The sequence below is a fragment of the Festucalex cinctus genome, chromosome 16 (genome assembly GCF_051991245.1).
Source record: "Festucalex cinctus isolate MCC-2025b chromosome 16, RoL_Fcin_1.0, whole genome shotgun sequence".
NCBI classification, from domain to species: Eukaryota; Metazoa; Chordata; class Actinopteri; order Syngnathiformes; family Syngnathidae; genus Festucalex; species Festucalex cinctus.
The window spans coordinates 19,201,255-19,218,966 of record NC_135426.1 but is presented as its reverse complement, the minus strand read 5'-3'; the positions used below and the strand labels follow the sequence as shown (position 1 = coordinate 19,218,966).

Here is a 17,712-nt window from a genome sequence, read left to right as displayed (position 1 = left end):
CTGATTTATGTCTTTTCAACCCCCGAACAAAAGCACATTGCAAGTTTATTTTTTTAACTACTTGCCAACATTAACCTTACAAACATTTTGGGCATACAATTGCTTCTGTGCTAATTGAAACGTTTTTTTTTTTTCTCTCCCCAATTAGTCCGAGTGATTCAGCAGCTTATTGTTCGACCAAAATAATGCGGTTTGTTTGAACATTTAAATATACATTACTTAATTCTCTTTTGTTTATGTGTCATTTTTACAGTAAACTACAACTGGGAGTGACAAACAGCTTGAAGCACTTTGCCTGTTTTTTGAGAGCAGTGCCAATGGCAACTTGTGCTAAAAGGAATAATTATTATTTTAGGTTTAAATGTGTTTTAGTTGGTTTAAATGTCTAAAGTGTGTGGGCGGGGCTGACATCTATCCTTGCATGCCTGCACAAATGTCTCCTTCAGGGATTATATTGAGCAAAATTAAACAAACTCAAATTTGCTCTTCAATGAACTCGAGTGTAGGGTGAAACAACAAGGCTTACTTGGCAACTCATTCAGCATTGACCACTGACTGAAACATTTCGCCCCAAGTGCAAACCTTTAGAGCGTGGAGGGATTGTCTCATCATATTTTCATAAATTCTCGTAGCCGATTCGCGCCAAACGTTTGCATTTTTAACACCTGTGAGCGCAGGTTGAAGGTTACGTGCGAAGAAGGTGCCAAGTGTTATTTAGGTCAATACTAACAACACGAATAGAGTTGCGCAACTGCACTTTACTTCCCTTTTGTGTGTATGCAATGTAAAGAGGGAAGGGAAGCGGCTTTTATTTAAGTTTATTACTGCCGTACTACACCGTATTAAACACTCACTTGGTGCTGCAGAATAGTTTGCTGCACGATCCGGGCATAGTTGTCCAGTTTCACGCCCGAGTTGCTCCTGCTCCTCATGGCGACAAGCTTTGTGGGTCTCGCGCTCGTAAACACTTGACAAATTTGCTAATTGAACCGCGGACAAGTCATTGGTTCTCTCTTGCTGCTCGGAAAGAGCAACTTTGGACCAACAGCGAGCCAGTCGGGGGGACTGGGAGCCACAGTAAGCTAGCGTTTGGAAAGGGGGGTAAGCGGATATGTAATTTAAACTTTCAAAGTAAATGTACCTTGAATTAGCGCAGTGTGTTACTTTCAAACTAAAACCAGCATGACTGCGTTCAATTTTTATGTCGAAGGTCGTGCGCATTTAGTTTAAATGCCATAAATGTGATGGATAAAAAGAAATAAACTTACGTAACATTTTAATGCCATTCAGCTAAAAACTTTGCGCCCTCTATCGCTACAAGAACAAAACGGAGGGAAAATATTTGTAATCAGATGTGTAATATAGTGAGCCTGCAGTGGGCACAGAAGACAAACACCATCAATATTAAATTTCTTGTAATTTATTACAAAAACCTTTACAAATATGCGAGTAAAGATAATAATAATAGTGAAAAACTACAAAAGTCCCAGCATGCCATCTGCCCTATCGAGTCCCTTTTTTAAAAACGTCCCACCTTTGGGGGTTGGTAGTTTTGAAAACGATTATTTTCCAATGAAAAGGTTCTGATGTTACTACTAATAAAATACTAATCTTTTAAGTCTTTATTGAGATGTTTTTGTCACGAGAAAACGTCAAACAACTTAAAAACATTTTCGAAGTTGTCGGGGGAACGTTTACAGTGTTACACCAGAAGCGAGCCTGACTTTCCGCTCGCTCGCCACTGTGTTTTTGTTTTGATATTTGTCATTGTCCGCCGTCTTTTTCCCATCTTTTATCCGCACAGCATGAGTTGTGAAGGAGACGGCGATGGCTCTAAACGGAAGGTCGCATATGTTTTTAGCCAGGAATACATTGAAACTTGCGATTCTTTATCCAAAGTGCCGAACCGGGTGAGTTTGAATCTTTGCCCTCCTTTCATTGTGCAGTGTTTGGTGCTTTAGGTTGTTAACAGTTTTGTCCATTTTGTAGGCGAGTATGGTCCACTCACTAATAGAAGCCTATGGACTCCTCAAACATATGAGGTTTGTGACATGAAGACAATTAGCAAACTGTCACCTGGCACTATTGACATGCATTCTGCCCTCCCTCCAGCATTGTGAAGCCTCAGGTGGCCACCATGGAGGAAATGGCCCAATTCCACTCAGACTTCTACCTGGAGCATCTTCACAAAATTAGCCAGGACGGAGACGACGATAACCCGCACTCAGCTGACTACGGGCTAGGTGATACCCCGCACTACATCGTCCGTGAAGTATATCCAGTCCACGCGATATTTTTCATCACGATCCATTCACCCTGCCACAGGTTACGACTGTCCAATCGTGGAGGGCATATATGATTACGCAGCAGCAGTAGCGGGTGCTACGCTCACAGCCGCCAAGTGCCTGCTGGACCATACGCACCACGTGGCCATCAACTGGGCCGGTGGGTGGCACCACGCCAAGAAGTAAGCGTCGCTTTTACGAGGCTCGGTGTGATCACTCGCCGCTCAGCCGCTTCCCTCCTCATCCTCCAGGGACCAAGCGTCGGGTTTCTGCTACGTCAACGATGCCGTCTTGGGAATCCTCAAGTTGAGGGAAAAATTCGACCGAGTCCTTTATGTGGACGTGGACCTCCATCACGGAGACGGTACACACGAGCTTTGCAATAGTTTGATTGATTTGTTCTACTTTTTGTTCTCGTCTCTCCGCAGGTGTGGAGGAAGCATTCAGCTTCACGTCAAAAGTTATGACGGTGTCGCTGCATAAATTCTCTCCTGGCTTTTTCCCAGGTAACTTACTGCTGGCTTTTGTCAATAAAATTAAGGTTGTAGGTGTCATTTTAGGATGAACCTAAATTATGCTGTATTTGTTACCAGTAACTATTAACTATTAAAACTATTAACTCATTCACTCCCAGCCATTTTTACTGAAGAAACATCCTTTAGCTCTCTTTACTGGATTTTGACTGATTTTTCAAGGCCCACAGAATATTGTGATCTACTGCTATAATAACATGGAACTTACCAAAAGGAAAAAAGGAATATTTGTATCTGGTTATGTAGCAATTAGCATTGGAATATAGCTATGTTTCATCAATATTCACATTCCTGATGAAAAAACTGGCAAAAAGAGCTTGTTGCAACATGGCCCTGGCTGATCTCTAATACTCTGCTGCCACCTGCTGGCCATTTTCTATGATAACTACCATTGCTTTAAGCCACCTCTTCATGTCAGACGCCTCATCAAATAAAGTCTTCTGTATGCTCTTGCATAAAAAAAAAAAAAAAAAAAACATAGAAAACGACTAAATACATTATGGGGAGTGAAGGACAAAGTATTAAAAAAACGTATTTACACGTTTTTAGGTTTGAATGAGTTAAAGAGCAATCTTCATGCTGAAATTTCCCCCAAAGCCCCAAATCACATTATGGATGGTTTATAGGTACGGGCGATATCACCAATGTTGGGTTGTGCAGAGGCCGCTGGTTCTCGGTCAACGTCCCGCTGGAGGACGGCATCCGAGACGACAGATATTACCAAATCTTCACCAGGCAAGTCCACCGCCGCGCCAAAGAAGTCAAAGATAAAATTAGTGGTTGGTTTGGCTGCCATTGGAAGTGCTTAAGCGCTAGCTATCTCATTCTCTCTGCCGCAGCATCATGCCCAACGTGCGCGCTCAATTCAACCCGGACGCCGTGGTGATGCAGCTGGGCGCCGACACCATGGCGGGCGACCCCATGTGCTCGTTTAACATGACGCCGCCGGGGGTGGCCAAGTGTCTGCAGCACGTGCTGCAGTGGCGCCTGCCGACGCTGCTGCTGGGAGGAGGTGCCTGTCGCTTTACTCCTCATGGGCGCTTTACCTTATAGATTGAAAACTATAAATCTTAGCCTGTCTCATTTAGCCACTTTCAGTAGTTAGTTAATATTGACTATAATTTGATAACTTTATTACATTTTGCTAATTGATGTCGATATTGGTCGTTACCTGTGCCCTGAGCACACGTGATGTTATTTTCAGTCGACAGCAGTAAAGTTATTGCCTTCTCTCTACCAGGGGGTTACAACCTGGCCAACACGGCCCGTTGCTGGACCCACCTGACAGCAGTGCTTCTGGGACAGACCCTCGCCTCAGAAATACCAGACCACGAGGTAATGTCGGCTGCCCTTTTTCACACTTTCTCATCAAGACCCGTCAGGTGTCAATGTATTTTAATGTTCTGTCAAATGAATATCTTTGCTCTGTACTTAATTGATATGTGCAACGGCAATATATTTCATTCCTTTCCACAAATAAAACGTAAAAATACAGAATAGGTCAAAGCAAGGTGGGACAACGCGTATGGCCTTTTTGTTAGTTTTTTACAGAGTACGGGCCTGACTATTTGCTCGAAATCAGTCCCAGTTACCGACCCGACTGCAATGATGCCAAACACTTGGACCAGGTCGTCGCCACCATCAAAGGTACGTAAAAGCAAACAGACACCACTGATTGTTATTTTAAAAAAAAGTGCAGCTCATACATGATGTTGTTCCAAAAATGTAATAGGATTTAGTATGAGTTGATTGGTCAAGACAAGAGTGTGTAATGTGCACCTGTTATGCTGTTAATGTGGGATCTGGCTTCAGTAACTATGATGATTTTTTATTTATTTTTTAGCTTAGGTATAATACTATTATTATTAAAATTCATTATATATTTTTAGGGATGTCAATACTACTTTTTCAGACCGATATCCATACAAGCACTCACAACACTAAAGTACTCAACAACACCAAGTAGTACTGATACCACTAGTAAGCTTGATACATAAAATTTCCTAAAAGCAAAAAAAAAAAAAAAGACATAATTTTAAAGAATGGCACTACATATCCCAATATAGCATTTTCCCTTAAAATTACGTGAAATTAATGGAAATTCTCAAATCTTCTTGTTTCTATTTCCTAATTGTAAAATAGCCACAAGAGGGCGCCAGATACTGGTATCATATGGTATATGTGAACTATTTTATTTTACTAATTACGCTGTTGACTGCCTTGGAATTCTTCATACTCTGATAATTCAGAATTTGCCTTCTCTCAGGCTTAACGTCCTCCGAGTTTTCACATAATCTGCTTACCCCTCAGGTTGTACAGACAGAATTTTGGAATGGTATTTTTCCACAGGATAGTTGTGTTTGATCGTATTTTCATCGTGTATTCATTTTCTTCTTTTGTTTTGAGTTTGTATAGATAAATGGAGAAACTTAAGAGAAAATTGCCAATAATTTCATGCAATATTAAAGAAAAGTACTATATACCAGGATGTGATATAATATTTTGTCTGTATCACACAACACTAATGCTGTATATTTTTGTGAAGACAAAGTTCAATATATTTCAACATTTTTTTTATTTATTTATTTTATTTACAGGAAATCTTAAGCATGTTGTTTAGGAGCCATCCACACGCACTGTTGAAAACAACATGGATGACATGCATTCAGCCAGCAGCCTTGCGGGATGCAGACGGATTTTTAGGGAACATTTGGCGGGCGACCACCAGAGAAAGGACTTGAAAAGAGGTTTTGTACTTGTTGTACAGTGTTCATGTTTGGATGTGTTTATCATTGCATTTGAATTGTAGTAGTTGTTAATAAGGATTTCAAGACAACCTGGAGGTTTATTCCAATGAAAAAAATACAACTTTGAACAATTTGCACCACTACTTGTAAATAAGCGTTGTGTTCACTTGGCGTTTTGTGTTTTTTGCAACATTTAAAGCTGACTTTGAACATGTCGTGTGTCTCTTCTACTTGATACACCAACAATAATTTTCACAGCAGTGTTACACATTTCAAGTAAAGACTGGAAATGATTTCCACAACATCGCAATTAACAAGCTGAATAATACAGTAAATATCATCCAAGCCCACAAAAAACAACAAAAACAAACCAGTTATGTTTGGTAGAGCTGTCAAATGATTACATTTTTAAATCAGATTAATCACATTTTAGAATTTTGATTAATCGATTAAGTAATAATGCTTTTTTTATCAATATTTTTTGCTCGCCTAACGTTTAATGTTATGAGGACGTATTCAACATTTTTTTTGATACCCTGCACACACTCATCCTCCTCTTATCGAATCAGTTAATTACTTGCATACATTAAAATAAAATAAAAAAACACCACAGTAGTTTGATATGAACAATTCTGAATGTCATACACAAACATTTATTAAATGCTTTATATTAATGCATGTAGTTATGTCTATTGCTCAAACACAGCCTATTACCTTTAACGTAGCCATCCGCTGTCAAGATTAAGGATAATCTGTGGTCAAATTTAATCCGTTTTTTTTTTTTTTTTGTCATTAATGTTTGAAATTTGACAGCACTTTTGGTTTAAAAAAAATACATAATAGCATTGTGCCAAAAATAATTTGGAGTGCAAGAACAATAAACTGAAACAACACAAAAATCTTAATAACCTAAAATGTACTAAATCAAATACAAATAGCTCAGCACAACAATAAAAATATACAGTGCAGTACTCCAATCTCCTTTGACCGTTAATTGCTCTTGCCCGCCCCCTAGCGGTCGCGGTGTAATTAGCAGCTGCAGAGCCTCGACATGCATGCTGCGCTCGAAAAGTCGCTCCATAACAAACGCATTCGTGGATTTATTTCGCCGTAATAATAGCACCTCTCACCTGAGTTTATTTGTAAAGTGGGTGTGTGCTTGTGTTTGAAGGCGTAATGCAGTTTCCGGTGAAGGGCGGGGCACGCGCAAGTCTTATCTTTGCTGCACACACGCGAAGGAGAGCGCGCACATCAAGCGCTGGTTTGGAAACACGCGTGCGCGCCACGGCTGAGTGAGGTGCGTGTCATCACTGGCGGTTGCTCAGGAATGAGTTCGTTTCTTCGCTGTGGACGCGCGGTGAGTTGTTTTTGTTTTTTGTGTTTGTGTGGACTTGTGCTAGGTTAGCAAGCAGGCGGGACAGGTGCAACAGTCCTTTGACGTTTGTGTCGTTATTTTTTGACAACCTGCAGAGTTGTAGTCCCTCATTAGTGGTCCGGTCCTTCCGTCAAGGTGCGTCACCTCCGCAAAATATCGGCCATATGTTGGCTGGTCCGATATTTTGCAAACGCTCTCGGTGGTGGTTTGAATGGCTCTTGGTTAGACAGTGAGTTGTTCTCCGAGACTCTTTATCTTGCCGTGACCAATGTATGGCACAAAAGAGATATCTGTCCTTGTTGCTATGGGAACCAATTAGCTAAGGGACGGCACAGCTGTCCCCCCCCACAGAGAATTAAAGTCCTTGGGTCGTAATTTAATGCTTCAGTCCAATTCATTGTGCTGCTCCTTCTGGGCTATGTTTTATTATTGTACTCTACACATATGGCGGTCCCATAACCTTGCTCTCGCAAGATGAATTCTCGCGGTATTTGTGAGTTCACAAACTCCGGAGAACACATCTTGTACCGCTCCCTCTGTTAATCGCCGTTACCGTGGTTCGGACCAATCACAGAGCGACATTGTGTTTGGGGGCGGGATATGTAACTGTGACGAAACCAGGAAGACGGCGCCTATGCTGGGGCTAACAAACAAACAAACCCAACATGGACAAATGGACGCTACAATTAATGCTCTCGTGGAATTACTCATCATTTCGTTGTTGAATATTGAACAGCGAAGGCGATTCATCCATTTCTAGCTGGTAAGATGTTCGTGTTTTTCCCCACTTCGTCAAGAACGAACACGAAATTTTCACCTGTGGCCGTGACTGGTTAAAACAAACGTGTAGAATGTTACATTGTCCAATCAGTTCGAATTATTGTACAGAATGTCCCGCCTTTTCCCGACGAAATTATTGTGTAGTCTGGCTATTACCCGGTTCGTGCTCCCAGCTAACTATGAGCATGTCAATTGTGTTTTGCATTGTTGTTAGCATTAAGCTAAAGAGAATTTTCACAAGGCAGAGCTACATTGTTTATGGTGCAATTTTCTAAGTTTTAGGTTTTTATTAAACATCTTTAATTTTGTCAAAGTGCTGCTTGAAGTTATTGACACAATATAGCCCTCGTATCTCAAGTTCTTGCTTGCAAGTCAAAGCAAATAACTGTGCTCCTCGTATGTCAAAGTTCCAGTATGTGGTGAAGGTTTCTTGGTCTAATGTCTGAAATTTTCAAATCTGCAGGTGTGATGTCACACCCATCTCGACTTTTTTCCCCGTTTCTCACCTAAGTCTGTAACACCTGAAGGTGTTAACGAGATCCAACACTTTTTTTTTTTTCTCCTAGCGTGGAAAGTGCTGGAGAAACTTCCACATGATTTGTCATCTTGTGTGAGTCATCCCTCATTTGTGTGACGGGTCAGATGAATTTGTTGTGTCAATATTTGCCCACGTTCCGTCCACAGAGGTGTGCGAGCGCGCGCCAGTGCTGGAAAGCAGATTTAATGTATCACGTTGACGTTCCGGCGCGGTGTTAAGTTCCCGGCGTGAATGCGAGTGGACGCTGCGTTCCGACGGACTATAGAGCAATCCTGTTAAACGAGCTTTTTCTCTTCAAACAGACTCCACTTGCCCAACTCGGCTCATTCATCGAGTGCACGTCGGACCCGTCCAGGGAATCGGCGGCAGGATCAGGCCCATCTCTGAGGTCACTGCTGACTCTGTGGGAACGTGAAGCAAAGGTGATCCTAATGAGGTCAGCAGAGAGGCACCAAGCAGTCATGTTATTGTATGTTTTGGAATTTGCATGGGATGATGTCATCGGTTGTCGAAATTGGCTCCAGGTGGCGGCTCATCAAAACCCATCAAGACGCATGCGGCGACTGTCATGTTGTCATCGAGACAACAAAGCCTCGTTGTTGGTGGGTCCCGTCGTTACCACAGCGATTGGGAGCATTCTGAGCGGTTGCCATGGTAGCGCATGGCATCTCTCGAACAGATACTTAACATATTGAAGGCCACCCAATGTTCTTAAACTTGGCTGACTTTTGTGCTTTTCGAACACATCTGTCAATTATTCATTTTATTAATCGGATTTTGAATATATGTTTTTTCTTTTTATTTTATTTTAATGTAAATAATAAATATAAGTAATATAAAAATAAAACAAAAATAAATAAATGCATTTTAATTCTTTTTTTTTTTTAAGAATCAGATTTTTTTTTAACTTTATTGCAAAATGACAATGCACTTAGTGGTTTGCGCCATTATGTCGGAAAATAAAGTAATTTTTATTTTTATTCAATACAAAGATAATCAGTCTGCTTTCATGGAGATTGACAGAAATCGGAGAATATTTAAAGCTGAATAAATAAAAATTCTCCCATCCTTGCTATTCTGTCTTTGACGTGTGCACACTCGCAGCTAATAACGATGCGCTCTATAGCAGTCACGCCAACCCAAAGCTTGGCAAAGCATGCTGGCAATCAAGTCGTTTAAACCCCCCCCCCAAAAAAAAACCAAACAATTAATAATAATGATAATGATAATAATTCTCTGTGACATGCTCACACTCGGGGCCAACAACGAGGCACTCTAAAGTGGTCATGCCAGCTGAATTCAGAGCATTTGGACAATTTTAAATGAAAAAAGTAAATGATTAATTATCAAAAATAATTATCAATTAAATTATCGATTAGTTGTCGATTTAATTGTTACACCTGTACTTGAAATGTAACACGCTTGATTAATTGGAAACATTTTGTTTCAACCACAACAATTGTGCACCCTAGCATTAGCTTCGTTAGTGTGTGGCTGATGTGAAGAAGAGGAGGAGGGCGAAGAAGGAAAGAAAAAAACTTTTTGCATGTGGCGCCTAAGAAAAACCGGACCAACAGGTTTCACCCACTCAAGTACACGAAAATCCGCTTTAGCATAAGCTTGCAATTTGCAAATGACAATTCCGACATGTTGACATGCCGACTGTATTTTTCCATGTTTGTTCGTGTGATGTTGGTTTCCAGGAAGTGGCTGCTCAACATCAGATTTTTTTTTTCTCCATTTGCTCATGTATGCAATTAACTCATTCACTGCCACTGACGGTTATAGACGTCAAAACTCCATTTTAACTGCGCTAGCAGTGAATGAGTTCGCACGTTTTGTTTTCTGGATGCAGAGATGATCGGTCGTCACTCCCTCCGCCATGCCCGCCCGTGACCTCGCCGCTACCACCGCTCCCGTCCATCGACCACCGGGATGCACGTGATGGATGGCGTCTCGCCGGCCAATGAGAAGATGGCGGACCGAATGCCGCCGCCACCACCGCCCCCTCCGCCCCCACTTCCGCCTCCCCCCTCGCTAGGGGAACCCACAGGAGGCCTGAGGCTCCACAAGAGGGTGAGGAGTTTCTTCTGGAGGACAATCCCGGAGGAGCAGGTACAGAAGAAAGCGCACCACCTCATCCGTCCGATTCCCGCAGTACACGCGACGTTTACGTGTGCGCCGGCAGGTGCGGGGGCGCGCCAACTTGTGGACGCAGGGCCCGGCGCAGCAGCGCTACCAGATCGACGCCAACACGGTGGAAGAACTCTTCGGGCAGAAGCAAGGGCCAGATGGTGACACGATCGCAAGGGGCGGGAGGGGCCGCGCCACACTGCGGGACGCAAAGGAGCAGGTGGGTGACGACGATGACGATGACGGCGACGCGGCAAGAGCAGCAACGAGGACAATTCCGTGAACTGTCGCTCCACAGGTCTCCATCTTGGACACCAAGCGAGGGATGAACGTGGGCATCTTCCTCAAACAGTTCAAGAGGTAAAAGATGGCAACGAGGCACCCTCATGCCCCAAGGTGTTGTGGGTAAAACAAAACAGCGCCATGCCAAGTTTGAATGTCTGTGAGGGTTCGCCGGTAAAGAAAGGAAAAGAGAAAAAAAAACATGCTTGTGTGGCGACAAAGAATTTCAATTTAATTGAATAAAATTTTGCAATATATAATATTAATAATGTAATGTTTTGTATTACTTTTTTATTTTACTATGATTAATTATATTTACAAATATTTATAATTAACCAATAATAATAATATTACCAAAAAAATATACAATTTTTAATAAATACTATAGATTTTGTACATTTAAATGCAATCATGATTTTTTTTTTATAATAAACTTAATTTTAAAAAATTAAACATAGGCCATAGGTATATTTTACTGCTATTATAAATGCATAACTGTGTTCCTATTTTTCACTTTAGATACAATAAATTAATAGCCAAGTGTTTGCTATAAAAAAGTTTAAACAATCCGTTTTAATGACCAATCATAATGTCATGTTTATAAGAAAAAAAACAAAGTAAAAAAACGGCTAAATTACAGAAACAAATGCAACTGATTTCCAGAACAATAAGTAAAACAAGAAAATGTCATAACTGTCCGTTATCCCCAAAATAAGGCGAGTGTCGTGGATGTCGGCGACATGACATTTGTTTGTATGCTGTTCGCCGTGTTTACTCAACACAGCGGCACGTGGACGCCGTTTGCGCTCCACCTCGAGGGCGTCCACTTCAAATTGGGGATTTTGAGCTGTCCGTCTCGTTCAGGTCCAATCAGGCCATCGTCGACGACATCCGCCATGGCAACAGTGAGCATTATGGGGCGGAGCCTCTACGAGAGCTGATGAAGTTGCTACCTGACGCGGACGAGGTATTGCGCACATTTCTCTGACCAGTATGTGGAGCCAGTATGGCCTCAGTAGACTGCTTTGTTGTTGGCCACGAGTGTGCGCACGTCTCAGCGAAGAAGGCAGAATAGCAATGACAGGAAAATTATTATTATTATTTTTGTCATTATTTTTTTTTTTTAAGTCCAACCTGATAGCCAGCATGTGAACCGGGCTTTGGGTTGGCGTGACTGCTGAAGAGTGCATCGTTGTGGGCCACAAGTGTGTGTACGTCACAGAGAGAGAGGCAAAATATCAAGGACAGGAAAATTATCATCATCATTATTATTATTATTTGTAAGTCCAACCTAATAGCCAGCATGTGGACGCGGCTTTTGGTTGTCATGTCTGTGAAGAGCGCATCGTTATTGGCCACAAGTGTGCACACGTCACTGAGAGAAATGCAAAATAATAAAGACAGCAGATTTTTTTTTTTTCAAGTCCGACCTGATAGACAGCATGTTGCCAAGGCTTTGGGCTTGAGTGGCTGTTGTAGAGCGCATCGTTGTTGGCAACGAGTGTGCGCATGTCACAAAGGAAGAGGTAGAATAGCAAGGATGGGAGAATTATATTAAAATGGACGCGTGCAATGCATCACGGGATATATTGAGTGGCGTTGACTACTTTTCCTGATGCGTTGAGGGCACTGTAGAGCAAGTCACTTGTGTAGGTAAGGCACAAGTGTAGCTAGCATGAAACAGCTAGCAAGTGATTCCCATTTTTTTGTTTGGAGCAAGGTGAAGAAGATGAAAACGTACAGCGGTGATGTGTCAAAGCTGCCGTTGGCCGACTCCTTTGTGTTCCTGCTAATTCAGCTCCCCAGGTCAGCCGCTAACCTTTCACCTTCCGTCCGCTGTCGTGATTTCTCGTCATCCCGCTTGTCTGATTGGTCCGCAGTTACGCCATGCGCATCGAGTGCATGCTAGCCAAGGAGGAGATTCCTGGCATGTGCGACGCCATGCAGACACATATTGGCGTCCTTCGCTCTGCAACCAAAGGTGACGCCATTGTCGCGTTTTTCAGAGCGGTTCTATTTTGAGAGCGGCGCTAATGAAGTCAAAAAGGTGCTGATGATGATGTGGATTCTTCCTTGCAGAGGTTTTGTGCTGCCAGGAGCTGCACGCCGTCCTCCACTTGGTGCTGCAGGCCGGGAACATCCTCAACGCGGTGAGCGACTTAGCGCTCCATAGCGTGTTAGCGGCGTGATGTTAAGACGTGCGTGTGTTGCAGGGCGGCCACGGCGGTAACGCGGCGGGTTTCAAACTCTCGTCCCTTTTGTCTCTGGCCGAAACCAAAGCCAACAAACCGGGAATGAACCTGCTGCACTTTGTGGCTCTGGTGGGTCACCACAAACAAAAACGATCTTGTCTTCCTCCTCATTCTTCTCTTCCTCGCCCTTCTTGTCGTCATTAAATGTTCCCTTAACTCATTCAAACCCAAAAACGGGTAAACCCATTTTTTAATACTTTGCTCTACACTCCCAAAAACGTGTTTACATGTTTTTTTGTTTTTTTTAAATATTTTTTATTCAAGAGAATGCAGAAGGCTTTGATGCAGCTTCTGTCATGAAGAGGCGGCTTAAAGCAACGGTAGTTATTTCAGGAAAAAAACAAAAACAAAAAACAGCTAGCAGTTGGCAGCAGAGTATAAGAGATCAGCCAGGGCCATGTTCCAACAAGCTGTTTTTGTCAGTGTTTTCACCAGGAATGTGAATATTGATTAAACTTAGCTATGTTCTAATGCTAATCATTGCAAAACGGAAACAGATACAAATGTACTTTTTTTTTTCCTAATGAAAGAAGAGACTCTGTTTCTTTTGGTAGGTTCCATGTTTTTATTAAAAGGAAATTACTTGTGTAAATATGCTTTTGAGATTGACATGATCCCTATCAGTTCTTTTTCCATCACTCCTCATCCTATTAACAATCTTCCTCCTCATTTTCATGCTTCCTTCCCTAATGTGACCGTTGGTCATCCTAATCGATCAACTTCATCTTCCTAGGAGGCCCAGAAAACAGATGAGAAGTTATTGGACTTCCCGCTGAAGTTGAGTCACGTTCAGGCAGCTTCCAGGTCAGACCGAGTCTTCTCTTGTCAGTCTTCTGGTGGCTGTACTTAAGAACTTGTCGGGACTTTTTTTTTTTTTTTTTCACAGGATCTCCTTGGAGACACTAGACGCCGAACTGCAGCGTCTGTCGTGCCGCACGCGCACTCTCGAGGAGAGCGTCCGGACCGACCGTGAGCTCCTGTGGCAGCTGGAAGACTTCCTGCAGGTAGCGCCGACGTGCAACTTCACAAAATAATTTCCGCAAATAACTTCCTACGTAGACTGTATATAGACAAGCTCCTTATGACTTCCTTAGGACACAACATCGAGGTTGTGCTCGTTGCGCGGTGGCCGGCAGCTGCTGAGCAAGGAGGCCGGCGAGCTGATGGACTTCTTCTGCGAGGATGACAACACGTTCCAACTGGACGAGTGCTTCGCCGTCCTGCACGGCTTCTGTTGCAAGTTCAGCCACGCCGTCAAGGTAGGCTGGCACATTTGTAGGGCAAATCTGCTTGTAAAATGATTTATTTTAATCATAAAATAGGAATTCATTCTCGTTTGTTTGTTTTTTAGACAAAGTCAATTTTGAGTCATTTGCTAATATTTCGGAAAGCTTTTAAATTTGCTGGCCAAACTGTTTTTTTTTCTGTCATTATTTACAATAAATGAAGATAAATCAATGCATGCAGCTAAAAATATTTTCTTTATTCACAATTTAATTATGCTTGATGAGCCACTACTGATCAGGGGTGTCCAAACTTTTTCTTCCGAGGGCCACATATACAAGTAGAAAAATCAATGGATGCAAGGGCCATTTGGATTTTTTATTTTTTTTTTATTTATCAAGCACAACAAAACTGTCAATCAAGCAACTGCGTATTGTTTATATAGTAGTGTTTTTGGAAAATCAGCTATTTATCATTTATTTATTTATTTGTTAACATAAATAAATAAATAAATAATAATAATAATAATAATAATAAATAAATTTGCATATTAAAAAAAAAAAAGCTCTATAGCATATAAAACTAATTTATTAGTAGCAGATGTCATTTTAGTGAGCCGCTTAAGTTTGGATGACAGGCCAATAATGCCCCCCATGCCGTAGTTTGGACACCACTGACTTAATGAAATAAATTCCAAATTGCTACATGTACATGTAACATTATTAAAATGTGTCTATCTTATTTGCAATAATTAAAATAAGATATATATATATATATATATATATATATATATATATATATATATATATATGTATATGTATATGTATATATATTTTTAAATAGTAGTAGTAGTATTTTTTTTTAATCACTAATTTTTATGATATTTATACTTAATTATAATTACCCAATTCGATAAAATTTAGATAAAATGTACAATTTTTTTTTTATATTATTATTTACAAAAAATGTTATGGATGGATTGTTGCATGATTGAAGGAGAACAAAGAGTGGGAAGCCAAGGAGCGAGCCCGTCGCCGTCGCTTACAAGCACTGGAGGAGCGGAAGAGACATTCGTGGGCCGGCGGCGAGGAGGTAAAAACGCACCGAATCTAAACCGATGCAGCAACAAATCAGTTGACCGCGTTGCGCTGTGGCAGGTGGGCGGCGCCGTAGGCTGGTACCGCAGCAGTGAAACGGACCTCTCGGCGGCCGTGTTGAGCCAGGACGACGCCAGCGTGCTCCTGGAGCTCCTCTCCCCCAAGTCGAGCGGCTGGCGTGCGTCTCGCCGACGTGCGGGACGCTCCCGACACTCGCCCCCACAAAGCCCGGCTTCTCCCTCCGGGAACACGCGGACGACGCAATACGCCGCCATTAACGTGGACGCCGACTTGGATGAGGGCTGCAAAGCGATTTCCGAAGATGATCAGAACATCTTGGCCGCCGCGAATGACAATAGCAAAATAGCGGCGCTCATGGAGAATTGCTCGCTGGTTCCGGAGGTCGGAGGCGACGTTCGTCTCTGTGACGTCACCGTCGCGTGCGCGGAAGAGCCGGCAGTCGTGTGGTATATGACGACTGTGTGCGAGGCGAACCATCCAGTAGAAAAGGAAGAAGTCAAATGTGCCGCTCCGACCCGGTCCGAGCCTGTCAGTCGGCAACCGCCACCTTCCTCTACGCTTTGCGTCTCCCCCGCGGATCCTCCTCAGTCGGACCGCCGTAAAAAGTCGGCCTCATCGGAAGCGATCCGATCCAAGCAGGTGCGCACCCTGAACAGCTCTGAGAAGCAAAACATGAGGAGGGTGGTGCCCATCTCCAGGACCGGCAGGGAGAAGCGAGGAGGAGAGAGGCCTTCCGCCACGCCGTCGTCCCAGCGCTGCAGCGTCCAGCCCCGAGATTCAAAGGAACAGCGCGTTCCCGCCGCCCGCAAGCGGCCGGAGGATAAGATGTGTCGCTCCGCTCTACGAACGCTCAGCAGTGGGGGCGTCGGCGCTCCCAGCGCTGCCGTAGCTCCTCCCCCCGCCCCGTCGTCGGGTCTGACGTTCGCCCGAAGCACCGCCTCTTCCTCTTTTAGACAAATGCGCGCCGGCTTTCCGCCGGCGAACGTCCTCAAACGTACATCTGAAGCGTCCGCCAAGCACTCTCGCGCCTCCTCGTCGTCCTTCCCCAAGAGGACCACAAGTACGAGGACACCGCCTCGCCCCAGCACAGCACCGAGTGCAAGGACATCACCAGGCATCAGCACGCCACCGAACAACAAGCCCCCATCGAGAGTCAGGAAATCCGCAAACATCACGACTCCTCCAAGCATCGGATCGCCTTCGAAAGTCACGACATCGGCAACCATCGGGACGCCTCCCGGTTCGACGGCCCCCGACTCCCTGGCTCCCTCTAAAAGGCACGGCCGCAATGGCAGCTTGTCGGACAAGTCCAACCAATCACGGACTTCGCTCAAGGTCTGCAGGCCCAGCTGGAGATAACACAAGAATAAATTTTCCACAGACACTAACTGAAGAACGCAGTAAATGCCTTGTTAGGTGACTTCAAGGGATGTAACGATCAGCGCGATACCGTGATGTTAAAACTGCCACAATATCGTCGTCGTCATGTTCATGATGTTCACATGCAACACATCTGTTAAAAAGTCAGGTTGATTTCCATTTGTGCAGTTCTAGAACCCACTGGTGGCTAGTTTTATTATTATTATTATTTTTTTGTGCAATTAAATTTTCATTAGGGATGTTTTGGCCCGTCTGTTTATAATCTGCACTAATTGTCAGATGAAGGGGAACATAATATGCCTGTGAACCGACTGGAATCAATATGTGGAGGAACTCAATGTGTGCGTGCATTAACAACATAACATAATAATAATAAAACATAATAATAATAATAATAATATAACAATGTTATGTACAAAAGTACGATATTGTGTTTTTTTTTTTTTTTTATGATATTGTGACCTTTTTTAATTATGCCAACCTCCCCACAATATCGTGATAATTATAGTAGCGTGAGCTTCATATCGTGACAATACCGTATCGTGACATTTGGATATCGTTACATCCCTAGTGACTTCATCGTGGATGGGACGCCTTCTAACTTGACTGACAGAAATGTACATAAATGTACATTTTGTTTCCATCACGGAGGATCATGTAGCGTTGATTAGATGTCACTCATCTTGGCATATTGAGTCTTACTAAAAATGTCTCAGGGGAGCAAATGGAAACAATTAGGTCACTCATTATTATTTGTATAAATAACCAGGAACTGGAATGTTCAACTACTGAGCTATAGTACAATCCTTAGAATTCAAATTAAAATGTCCAATAGAAAAAAAGCTTCTTACAACTTCTTTCACAAAGTAAAAAAAAATAAAAAAATACTGTCGAAAGTTTAGAAATGAATTCATAGTCCTAATTTATTATTACATTTACGAGTCAGAAAATAGGAAAACAAACCAGTCGTGACATTATTGTCATGCCCTTTGACACCGTTGTGGTCATTATACAAAAACTCTCCTCAGTTTCCCTGTACCATCCTCTCCCATTGCGTGTTTTGTT

At 42.7% G+C, this 17,712-nt stretch overlaps 3 protein-coding genes across 9 annotated transcripts in view; 2 read left to right on the top strand and 1 right to left on the bottom strand.

Moving 5' to 3' along the window:
• The window catches only part of phka1a (phosphorylase kinase, alpha 1a (muscle)), a 14,677-nt gene extending 13,562 nt beyond the window's left edge, over positions 1–1,115 (bottom strand). For 5 of the 6 annotated variants that reach the window (XM_077500750.1, XM_077500751.1, XM_077500752.1 and 2 more), the window contains exon 1: positions 855–1,115. In XM_077500750.1, coding sequence (XP_077356876.1) covers positions 855–932 — 78 coding nt within the window. In that variant the 5' untranslated portion in view covers positions 933–1,115. The remainder of the gene's footprint in view (positions 1–854) is intronic. The other variant, XM_077500756.1, reaches the window with a different exon arrangement.
• The window catches only part of hdac8 (histone deacetylase 8), an 18,163-nt gene extending 12,383 nt beyond the window's left edge, over positions 1–5,780 (top strand). Inside the window, exons 7-17 of the mRNA XM_077500760.1 lie at positions 1,805–1,910; positions 1,990–2,042; positions 2,113–2,243; positions 2,326–2,467; positions 2,537–2,649; positions 2,714–2,791; positions 3,445–3,553; positions 3,658–3,830; positions 4,059–4,153; positions 4,360–4,465; positions 5,416–5,780. Of these exons, the coding sequence (XP_077356886.1) occupies positions 1,806–1,910; positions 1,990–2,042; positions 2,113–2,243; positions 2,326–2,467; positions 2,537–2,649; positions 2,714–2,791; positions 3,445–3,553; positions 3,658–3,830; positions 4,059–4,153; positions 4,360–4,465; positions 5,416–5,438 (1,128 nt within the window). The 5' untranslated portion in view covers position 1,805 and the 3' untranslated portion in view covers positions 5,439–5,780. The remainder of the gene's footprint in view (positions 1–1,804; positions 1,911–1,989; positions 2,043–2,112; positions 2,244–2,325; positions 2,468–2,536; positions 2,650–2,713; positions 2,792–3,444; positions 3,554–3,657; positions 3,831–4,058; positions 4,154–4,359; positions 4,466–5,415) is intronic.
• LOC144003969 (uncharacterized) lies at positions 5,536–17,712 on the top strand. 2 transcript variants are annotated; one of them, XM_077500757.1, is made up of 16 exons: positions 5,536–5,565; positions 6,737–6,922; positions 8,561–8,694; positions 10,114–10,373; positions 10,447–10,611; positions 10,690–10,751; positions 11,538–11,640; positions 12,394–12,479; positions 12,554–12,654; positions 12,753–12,823; positions 12,887–12,994; positions 13,659–13,729; positions 13,812–13,929; positions 14,020–14,184; positions 15,146–15,241; positions 15,307–17,712. In XM_077500757.1, the coding sequence occupies exons 4-16, from the start codon at positions 10,194–10,196 to the stop codon at positions 16,624–16,626; spliced, it is 2,646 nt and encodes an 881-aa protein (XP_077356883.1). In that variant the 5' UTR covers positions 5,536–5,565; positions 6,737–6,922; positions 8,561–8,694; positions 10,114–10,193; the 3' UTR covers positions 16,627–17,712. The 2 variants fall into 2 exon arrangements, with proteins under 2 accessions (XP_077356883.1, XP_077356884.1); XM_077500758.1 differs by lacking the exons at positions 5,536–5,565; positions 6,737–6,922; positions 8,561–8,694; ... (1 more) ...; positions 10,447–10,611; positions 10,690–10,751 and having other exon boundaries at positions 11,581–11,640; positions 12,390–12,479.